The sequence below is a fragment of the Lycium barbarum genome, chromosome 8, assembly GCF_019175385.1.
Source record: "Lycium barbarum isolate Lr01 chromosome 8, ASM1917538v2, whole genome shotgun sequence".
Classification (NCBI taxonomy): Eukaryota; Viridiplantae; Streptophyta; class Magnoliopsida; order Solanales; family Solanaceae; genus Lycium; species Lycium barbarum.
Genome location: NC_083344.1, coordinates 12291328 through 12302573, shown reverse-complemented (window position 1 = coordinate 12302573; position 11246 = coordinate 12291328). Strand labels below are relative to the sequence as shown.

The following is an 11246-nucleotide window of genomic DNA, read 5'->3' as shown; positions in this document are numbered from 1 at the left end:
TTCAAATTTTTTTAATAGGAATGGCCGGATCCTTTACAAAAATGCTTTTGTTGTGTGGTACAGGTTAAGGTCACTAAATAATAGTGTGGAATTATAGGTAACTATATTCTTTTTCTTACTTCAAGCTATAATCGGGCCTAAGAAAACTTAAGAAAAAAATTATAATACATGATAAGTCCTATAAAAATTAAGAGCAAGAAAAATAATTTCCATAATTAAGAAGAAATGGCTTTGCAAATGTGCATGCAGGTTGTATGTGACAAGCAGGGGCGGAGCTACCCTTGCCCGAGGGGTGTCAATCGACACCCCTTCCGCCGGATAATTATATTGTATAGATAGATGAATTTTGATTTTATAAGTATGTATACTAATGTTGACATTCATTGACACAAGTTTAAAGTTTAGTGCAACTGTTTAGGGGTTGCAAAATTTTATTAAGGTCACAGATTCGAACCTTGGTGGCAACATGTTTATAGTCTATGGCAACATGTCTATAGTCTATGTTTTTCGACACCCCTTCCGCTGGGGACAAGACATATTGTTGGTTAATTGATGAGTGAGCATTTCATGTGTGGAAAGGGATGCCAAAGACTGGAGGGTCAAAGGTTTCAATTGAAATGCAATTCACATGGATGATGGAACATTTTTTCTTTTATCATCCAGGGTTTAAATCTGATTGTCCTGTCAAAAAGTTTCTTATTCTCAAAGCTCCAACCTGAAACCTCTAGACTTTAATACCTGAAACATCTAGACCTTAATGATGGAATTGGATGAGCATCCACCACAATCCTTAGTGGTCACTTGCAACAAAAAGATCTTACCTTGTTTGTTATTTATACCAAGTCAATGAATACATGATATGTGTTTGCACATATATTTTTGATACTTAACCATGATCAATTAATATACACTTTCACCGCATTAAATTACTAAACTATAATAAATTCATATGACGGTATAAACATCCGATGCGGTAAGTATTTACCCACTTGAAACATCAGCTTAATTTATGTTCGATAATAAAATTATCAGGTGACCAAAACGTTTGACTTATATAGTTTGCATTAGGAATAGACTAGCAGACACAAGAAACTATGGCGGGAGCAAGGCCCATCAACTTCATTTGCTCTTTCTAAATCATTAGGAAAATAAACAAAATTATCTTAGACTCAAATCTTTCAAGGTTTGGTTCATACTATATTACATTTTAGTTTTCCTTCCACTAAAATCATTAAGTTACATCAATTTTATTTGGGTAAACCTTTTCATTCTCCCCATAACATTAACTTGGTGAAAATCCTCTAGGAGTTAAAATTAGACCCCTCTATTTTGACAATATAGAGAGATCATGACTTATTAAATCAGATGAACATGCATGTTCCATTAATCATGTCCAAAGAGTCTCCAATAAAGATCCAAAATTACTCTCATCTAGGTAGCTCATGTTGCTTTGTGTGCTTCCATATTGTGGTATATTATTAGTGAAATTGTCCAAGGATTGTTGTGGTGATGTTTGAGGAGATTGTGTCATTTCCATGCAAATAAGGGTCATAAGGTTAGCTTGTTCGCATTGCATGTTGACAATCTCGGCTTGTGCCTTTGCCAATTGTACTTGGAGCTCATTAACTTGCTTTTGTAGTTGACATATTGCTCCCGCAGAACCATAGACAGGATCCCTCAGTCTAGCGTTTGCTTCGTACACCATACTACTCACTGCGTCTGCTCTTTGAAATTCTGGTAGTTCCTAATCAAAATTAACCAAATAAGGTATGGTTAGTTATGTTTAATGATTTGCGTCTAACTTCTATAAACTGATGACAACATAAAACATTTGCACTATCAGGTATGTTGCTTGGACTCTTAAAAAATGTCAAAGAGTGTGTGTCGATTAATCCTCCAAAAGTAGTACATCTTTTTTGGATCCGACACGGGTACAACATCATTTTTGAAAAGTCCGAGGAACATAACTAGTAGGTCACTTTATTAAAGGTAACTAACATTATTAGTGAAATCAATGACTTGGATAATTAGGCAAATCACCTTCTCATGCACAACATGTTGTATTGCACTAATTGAGTAAAAAAAAAAAATTTACAATGATATAAGATAAATCCTCATGATTTTCTAGTGTAATAGTCAAAATCATTCGTCAAACCTAATAGCTAACAGGTGGAATTTAAGTGTGTAAGATAGAAAAGATGGTTTTGATTATTTTGACATGTACAGCAGGCCATGAGTAGTTGGTACCAATAAACCATAATATGTTTTATTCAAAACTAAGGAAAGTCAATGGACGACAAAATAAAATTGAAACCGCAGCCACATGGAAAAGAATAGTAATGGAGATGAAAACAAGGGAAAAGAATAGTAATGGAGATGAAAACAAGGAAAAGACGTTATGACAAAATAAAATTGAAACCGCAGCCACATGGAAAAGAATAGTATGCAAAGCATTTGAAAAGCATGTAAGCTTGAAAAATGAATGCCCTTTCCACACTACTAAGGACAATTAATATTGGTATTTCTATATGAGTATTACTTCTTCCGTTTCAATTTATATGAACTTATTTAACTGGGCATAAAGGGAATTTTTTTTTTTAAACTTGTGGTTCAAAATAAGTCTTGAAAATTTGTGTGGCTGTAAATCATTCATAAAGTGAATTTTTTTTCAAATTAGGAAAAAGATCATTCATTTTGGCACGGACTAAAAAAGAAATAGGTTCAAACAAATTGAAACAGAGTGAGTATGTTTTATGACTGTTTGAACAATCTATTAGCCTAGGACTCTTTGACTTTTCAAAACGCATCTAAAACTAGAAGTAGAATCTACTTTAAAATCTTAAATTCTACCACCAAATTGGTTGTCGACGAATTCAACCCGACCATGCTAATTAGAACCAATAAGTTGTTGTATATATCATCAAGTTTTTCTCAAGTTCCTTAGAAAATCTAGTGTACATTGATATTATTGCGTTAAATATAATCAGTGATTTTAACCTTTATACGCTGACAGTGTAAAATCTATTTACATTATTAGGTAACCTAAATATAAAGATGCATAATTGCTTATAAGAAGTGAAATTAGTGACCTGAAACATAAGACCAATGTTGAATGACTTGCTATGACAAGTTAAATTACATTAATAAAATAAAAATGATAATTCACTGTCTGTATATATAATAAGCTAAATTTATAATGAAATTAACTGCGCATGATACTGATGTTCGTGTACGCTGACATGAGTTAAAAGTCATGACATCCGTTTGAATTGCAAAGCTATAAGTGGGAACTTAACCTAACATTAGCTGCTAGAAAAACAAAAATGGGTGACGGACAAATTAATGTAGTTAAACAGAAAAATTTGTAACTAATCCTATTTAGCGACTGAATAGAGACAAATTATCAAAATATATTGTTAACTACAAGTTATTTAGCGATAGATCGCCAGAAAGTGAGTGTGCTAGAAGTATAATATACCTGCAAGAACTTGATAATATTGCTGGCACCAAAGACACGATGAGCAGTAGTGAACTTGATTGGATCATTGGGAGGAAAATAAGGAGCCAACACACATTTCTCAGCGCACCTCCGCCGCAATATTTTGCAGGCCGCACAAGGGCTGACAACCACAGCTACTTGTGGCGGAGATGGAGAGTTAGGAGGAGAAGAAGAAGATGATGGCGATACAGATCGAGAAGATAATGGTGAAGAAGTTATGGTGGTGGCAGTAATGTCACTGGAGTACTCCATTTTTTACGTGCTAGAAATGTGAAAGGGAGGAATATTTGGGATGGAATGTGTTAACTTGGAGTGAACAAGGGATGCATTTATAAGCTCACGCAAATAAAGGAAAAAGAATGAAAGAGGTTGGGGGGGGGGGGGGGGGGGGCTGGGGGAGGAGACGACGTCATAAATAAGAAAATGTCGTCATAAAAAACTCTTTTTTTTTTCAAGAATTTAAGTTATATATTTTGAAAGCATAAAGATCTTTTTTTCACATAACCATTTTAGTTAGTGTATCATTTTTATTAGGTTACCAAATGATTATCATAAGGATTCTTACAAGTGATTTGTAAAAAATTTTTACACCGTCAATATATATTACTTAAATTGTGATCATTTATCATGGTAAGTGTAAACTACATCCATGCACTTTTGGTTTAAGAAATATTTATACAATTATGTCACTTAATTAAAAGAAACTTGCAGGTAATTTGATTTGGTAACCTAGAACAAATGTTAAATAACATTTGTAATGTGTTAAATTAATAACTGATGTTGTAAAAAATACTTATATAATCAGGCCAATTCAAAAAAAAAAATTGAAGAAACTCTATTTAATTACTAACATAGAATACATGATAAGTAACATATTAAATTATACTGATATTGTAAACAAATTGTTATACTAATAAGCGTAAGAAATCGAGAGTGTACACTGTACACTCTGATTGTAGATATTACGAGTATTTAGGTGGGATTAAAAACTCACATCGAACTCTAAGTTGTGTATATTGAAGCACAACCACTAGATTATAATTCTAATCCCCGATCTCCCATTTCCACTACTATTACAACTAGTTGAGTTTACAAATATCTGACTTTTCGAATGTGAAAACCCCACGACGAGCTGTGAGTTTAGGTTAGCCGACATTCTAACAAATTTAGAGTATATACAAATGGGGTTAACTAAAAGCTGTTTGTTGTGAACTAACTACCATTTCTAAAATAGAATATACACTCTTCTATTATCAGTTAATTTACTAGACATAATAAAGCAAGTTACCTGTTATATAGAGCTAAGTAATATACACTATCAGTGTAATTAAATAATTTTTATATCATCAGGTCATTTTCAAATCCACATTTTAAAAAAGCTTACCTGTAAATATTCTTTGGATTACCTTATAGTGTAAAAAATTATTTACACCGACATTATATATAACGAGTTGAAATGCACAATAACTGTGCAAAATTTCTTTACTCTCAGTGAAAAAAAGTATGTCTATGTATGTATATGTATGTGTGTATAACTACGCATACATAGACAAATGCAGTCTTATACATAGAAGATTCTTTTAAATATTTCAATAAATTTGGCAAATGTCGTTCTATATGCCATAATTTCAATAAATAGCAGACTTGTTTGGTTCTATTTCTCATTCAGCGACTAAAAGTACCCCATTGTTATTGTTTGAATTATACGTCCCACAGGAAAAGTCAAGAGTGACTATTAACAGTGAGTCTAACTTGGAAAATACGTACCTCTCTTGTTTGGTTTACCAAATATAATTCTACATTGAAAATTTTTCCTTTTTAATTAGGTTTTGATATGACTGAGTAAATTACACATAAGTCAGGAACTAAGTTATCATGTCGCGGTTACATAATGTTGGAATAATTATTGGGTCGGACCACCCATGTCCTACTCCTAAACCCTATATAATAATGTATAAATACACCCATTATGGGTGTTGGAAAATCCAAGTTCTCCATATTTAGAGCCCGTTTGGATTGGCTTACAGCTTAAAGCTGTTTGCAGCTTATAAGCTGAAAAAAATAAATTGGGGTAGTCCAACTTATTTTTTTTGGCTTATAAGCTGTTTTCAGCTTATAAGCTGCTTTAGATAAACTAAGTCAAATGGGTCCAATTATTTTTTTGAGCTTATTTTAAGCATAAAATGACTTTAAGCTGGCCAGCCAAACACTCAAAAAAACTGAAAACAGCTTATAAGCTAACTTATAAGCCAATCCAAACGGGCTCTTACACTAGGCTTACAAAAGATGAAACGCTCTGCATCTTCTGATTGAGGATATCTAGGTTGTGGACAAAGAGAATTTATCCACTTCCCGAGAATCCTGATGATCGATAACATAAGTCGTTGCTGTTGTCAGTGGCGGAGGCAGAATATTTGCCGAGAGGGTTCAAAAATTAAATAAATTGTTGCTAGTGGGCATCAAACTTGCATGCAACACGTAAATTTGAACCTTCTTTACCATTGAGCTAAGCTTTTGATTTGTGTGAAGGGGATGGGGTACAACATTTAATATATACAAATAAAATAAAAATTTGACTCTATACACAGTGTACTTTTCTGATGAAGGGGGTTCGTTCATGTAGATTCGCCCCAGGTTGCTGTAGATATGCTTTCGCCAAAAATAAACCCATAAGGCTCTTAAACTAGTATTTACAAGCTTAAATACTACAAGTTAAAACCATCTGCAAAAGGATCTCTCAATATAAAGGATGCAGACTTATAGATCTCTGTGTGACTTAGAGGTCACGGATTCGAGTCGTGGAAGCAGCAACTAATACTTGCATTAGGATACGCTGTCTACATAACACCCCTTGAAGCAGAGGCAGACCCACCCTATTAGGAGGGGTTCACGTGCCACCTCTAACCTCAGAAAAACATTGTATATATATGGTGTATACACAGTAAAAACCGTATGTATATTTAAAAGCCCCCCTGAGATATATCCACTACTTTGGTGCAATTGGTTGTTGGGCCCCTTATGTTGAAACTTGGGTTCGAGTCTGGCTATAGCAGTTTAGTTTCTACTTTTTGTTGAATTTGTTTTGTAGATTCTCTACAAATAAATCAATAAGCCCACATACTTTTTTTTTTCTTTCTTTTTTTAATTCTTTAGTCCTCCCTTAACCAACCCCCCCCCCCCCCCCACCCAACACGCACAAAAAAAAAAAAAGCGGGGCCAAATCAAATCTTTTCCCCATTCTAAAGACATTCTCTTCCTTCCAATGTTGAAGTTTATACTATTTTACTAATATCTTATCATAATTATTAAGTTTTTAAAGAGTTGCACGTCATTAGTGTCCCCGCTGCGTCAAAATTCTGGGTCCGCTCTTTTCCAAATCCTGCCAACGCCGGAATTTTTTGTGCATCATACTGCTTTTTTCTTAGACTTTGTGAGTTGCTACCATAAGTGTGACAGATGCATATTTCCTACTTCACTAACTACCATTTCATTACGTGTCTAGAGATGGAGAATGACATAAAGACTTTATAGTCTGAGTTGGCCTAGAGAAGTCAGCTCGTTTAGCACATGCATTAGAAATAAACACCATCAAGCATGACGTCCATTTTCTTCATATATTTCACACTTTGTCAACTGTGCTTCATATTCAATTAATTTTGCTTTTTTAATTTCAGATCAAGAGCCACATTCTTTTATGAATAATACTTGTTGCTTAATTATTCAAAAAAGTATCCAAATAACCCTCAAGAAGGGTGGTGGAATAGTTAAAATCCTTCCGCATTTAATTTAAGATCGTGAATTCGAGTTATTGAAAATAGCAAACCACGTAAGAGTTCAGAGAGAGCGCTTTACTTCCTTTAGTGACTTATCAATGTAAATCATGAATTCCAAATGAGATAGAAACACAATGAAAATTAACAAACTCGTTAACTATGATATTAGAGGATTGAATCTCAGCAAGATGAGAAAAGAAATTATCACCATAGTTAAAGTCTTTGACATGATGAGTAGTACTTCTAATTATAATTTCACTTACATATAACAGTAGTCTAAATATTCTTATACCCTATTAGTATTATTTAATTTTTATAGCAGAGGGTTTGATTTATTTTTCGAGGTTATATCCGTTCCACTTATTTAGACAATTACTTGTGATAATTTTTTACTAAGCGGCTTAATAGTATAAAATCATTTATGTATAATTAGTGTATAGAAGTAAACTCCTTCTAATTTCGTTACAGATCGGATCCATATTTCACCCAAAAAGGTTAATTTCCAGATAAATATTAAGTTAGCAACCTTGGTCGTGTGGGAATAAGAAGAAGTTTGTGCAGTAAAAATTGACAAATGAAAACTCTGGAAGCCACTTAACATAAGCTTATGAGCACTTGTACTTTAACGCGTACAATATATAGTACTATCTATAAGTATAACTAACATATTATGACTTTATCTATTACGTCCAAATATGTGTGACGAATTTCTAACTCTTCAATCCAATGGTAGAAAAGAATCTTTAAACTTGTTTAAGTGGAAGCAGTTGGACTGCTGTCATTCTATCCTCAAAACCAAAAGAAAAAAATAGAAAGGAAATTAATTATGAAAATTAAACAGCTTTGTCTTTTAGTCCATTGCGCGTGGACCTAGATAAAAAGAAAAAAGAGGGACGAGAAATGGTAAAGTCTTTCTTCAAGTCTCCATGTGTTTTAAGTCTTTTTTTCCTTTCTTTTTTAGGCGGGAAAGATATCAGCTAGACCCTTGCTGTCTAGGTGCTTATTTGTCGGTTCGATCTAGTTTTTTGTATTATTATTCGATTTATCGGTTATCGATTGAAATCAATAAGATATTTGTTATTGATTTTCGATTAATCGGTTAGAGATCCTTGGCTTCGGTTTTTTGTTTAACCAATAAAAAAATGCTCCTCTATTTTTTTCTCTCTTATTTTCATTTGTTTATATATATAATTTTCACAGGGTATGTATTTCTCACAAAAGAACGGGCAGAATGTGCTCACCAAAGAAAATCATGCATCAAAACTTAACAGTAAACCATAGGACAAAAGATATATACTTTAAACAAGAAAATGAAACATATGCCAAAACATATATATATAGAACTTTATGGATTTATATCAAATAAAGCGTCTAAGAAACTGTAATGGAAGAGGTGAATAAATCACTAAAGCCCCCATTATATAATTAGGGATAAAAGGATAATTTTAATCTGATCTTATTGAGTTATCGGTTTAACCATTAACTAAAATCTAAAACCAAAAACCAAACCGATAGTCCAATAAAAATATTTACAAAATCGTTTAAAACCCGTTAATCCAATAACCCAATACCAATTAACTAATAGCATTTTTTTTCAATTCGATTTATCGATCAAACCGATTTTTGCATATCCCTATACTGTAGTGGATACAGAAACAAGATAACTACAAATTAGGCAGCTCACTACCTAATAATTAGTAGTATAACTTACTATATGTGATACATGAAAGAAATTTGGTTTGAGAAGGTACAAATAAATAGTAGCTCTAATAGATGTGTGTTGAAGTGTGTGGTATTAGTGGTGGACTTAGAATTTTCACTACAGAAATTTAAATAAAAGTAAGTAAATAATACGAAATAGTAAGGACATTCAACATCTACTATATATACATAAATAATAATCTTAACCTTATATATATAGTGTAGTTTCTCAACGAAGGGGTTCGAGGCTTTTTCGGTATCTTAGCTCCACACATGATGACCGTCTCTTTTAAAAGTTTATAGCGGTTAGAAATCATTATCTCTATTGGGACCCTATTCACCTCTTTAAGTGAATCGAGAAATAGGTTTGATTGTCTATCTTTTTTATATATATCAGGCATTGCATTCTCCGGATAATTCAAATCGAAGCAATACACTTTTAATGAGTATTTTAATTATGTCTTCAACACGTCCAGTCATACGGGGTCTTCATTTTTTGTGAGAACATGCAAATCTTTTTTAATAATCCATAGCGGTGAGACTCGAACAAATACCCTATTAAATTGTGTCAATCATCTTATATAGAGGCTTAATTTGTTAAAAATCGCACACCTTTAATTACTTAAAATGTCAGAATGGTCAAGGCACATTAACAATTTAGTACTAACACAAATTAAAGTGGTGACCCATATATGTGCCTTGCAGAATATGATACCCCTCTGTTCTTATTTTTTCTGTGCACACAAAAGACTTATCAAAACTGTCATTAGTGTTGCATTATGGTACGTTCGTATTTGAGTCTGACCTCTCCATATCCATAACACTCATTCTCTATAATATCATTTCTATTATAACAGATAAACTTTTTTGGAATCGATTTGTCATGTAATTTATATATTATATTCTCCATAACAATATTTCGCTATAACAGTAAAAAAATATCCAAACAAACAATATGATTATGGAGAGATTTGACATTATCAAAGAGGATGTAGGAGTCTTGACCCAAGAAGTTGAATTTTCATGGCTGTAACTAAATAGTAACCCACTTTCTCAAGGTCGTGGTCCGGGTCCCCCATAGATTTTATCTAAGTTGTGATCTTGTGGCCTGTGGGACATTAAAGGAGTTGAAGCCCGAAGCAAAATATTTGGAGTCCGCGACTTTTGTAGCATAAAAAAAAAAATTGAACCAAACTAGCGCAAAAAAAAAAAAAAAACACTACTAGGTTTCACGCACTAAATTAGTGCGTGAAAGGACCAAACTGCAAAAATGCAACTTGGATCTTTCACGCATGAATTTTGTGCGTGAAGGAGGTCTTCTGTTTTTTTTTTTTTTTTTTTTTTTTGGTGTTACCTTTCAAATCACGTTTATTTCCATACTTTGGGAAAAGATTAGTCATGTTTCAAAATCCCAAAATATCAATATTTTATATAAAACTTAATATCTTTTTTTGTGTACAATAATGTCGGCTCATTACATCAAGTCCACCTGAACGTTTGGATCGTCGTTTTAGGGGTTCTAAAGTGCCTTGAAGTAAGTTTTGAAACTTGTCATATTTATAGGATTTTGATTTAAGTGTTTTATTATATTTGAATGTACAAATATAAATATTTGATTTAATAATAATTCATCCAATACGAGAGGTTTATACTAATTAAAAAATAATTCATTCCATTTAATTACAATACTAATTCAAAGCAATACAATAATAAATTACAATAACAATACAATCTTCAAGTTCTAGAGGCTCTATTACTTCGAGACGTGCTTGTACTACCACGGCCTTGTTGCCCACACGAACGCTTGTCATGGCCATATTGCTTACATGAAGAGCACTTGCGAGAGTAAGTTCTTTCACTAACATCCATTTGATTGGGTCTACGACTCCGTGAGTTAATGCCCAATTTCCTGATGTAATCCTTGTTAGCAACCATCAAAAATGGCTCGTTTGGCCAATAAGCTTCATTACCAAGTGGGTGGAATTGGCCGGAATATGCTCTAAGGTAACTGTGGACCTTGTATTCCCCCGCCACATAACTTGTTACCGTTTTTCTCATTCTCTCGAAGCACCTGACAGCATGAGAACACGACATGTGGTACGTTTGCCACTTACCACAAGTGCATGTTCTTGTTGCCTCATAAACGGTATGCACGTTTCCACCCTTACCGTTGTAATAACCCGTCCTAACTTCATACACATGTTGAATTGGGTCATACTCGGTCATTTGGTGATGCTCACTTTTTTTTCTATAATGCTCCATATTTTTGAAGG

At 33.3% G+C, this 11246-nt stretch overlaps 1 protein-coding gene across 1 annotated transcript; it reads right to left on the bottom strand.

The window, feature by feature from the left end:
- Positions 1-1025: 1025 nt before the first annotated feature.
- On the bottom strand, positions 1026-3800 carry LOC132605933 (LOB domain-containing protein 1-like). The gene is made up of 2 exons (XM_060319212.1): positions 3479-3800; positions 1026-1744 (listed from the first exon to the last, which is right to left on the bottom strand). Exons 1-2 carry the CDS (start codon positions 3749-3751, stop codon positions 1388-1390), a joined length of 630 nt encoding a protein of 209 aa, XP_060175195.1. The 5' UTR covers positions 3752-3800; the 3' UTR covers positions 1026-1387.
- Positions 3801-11246: the final 7446 nt, after the last annotated feature.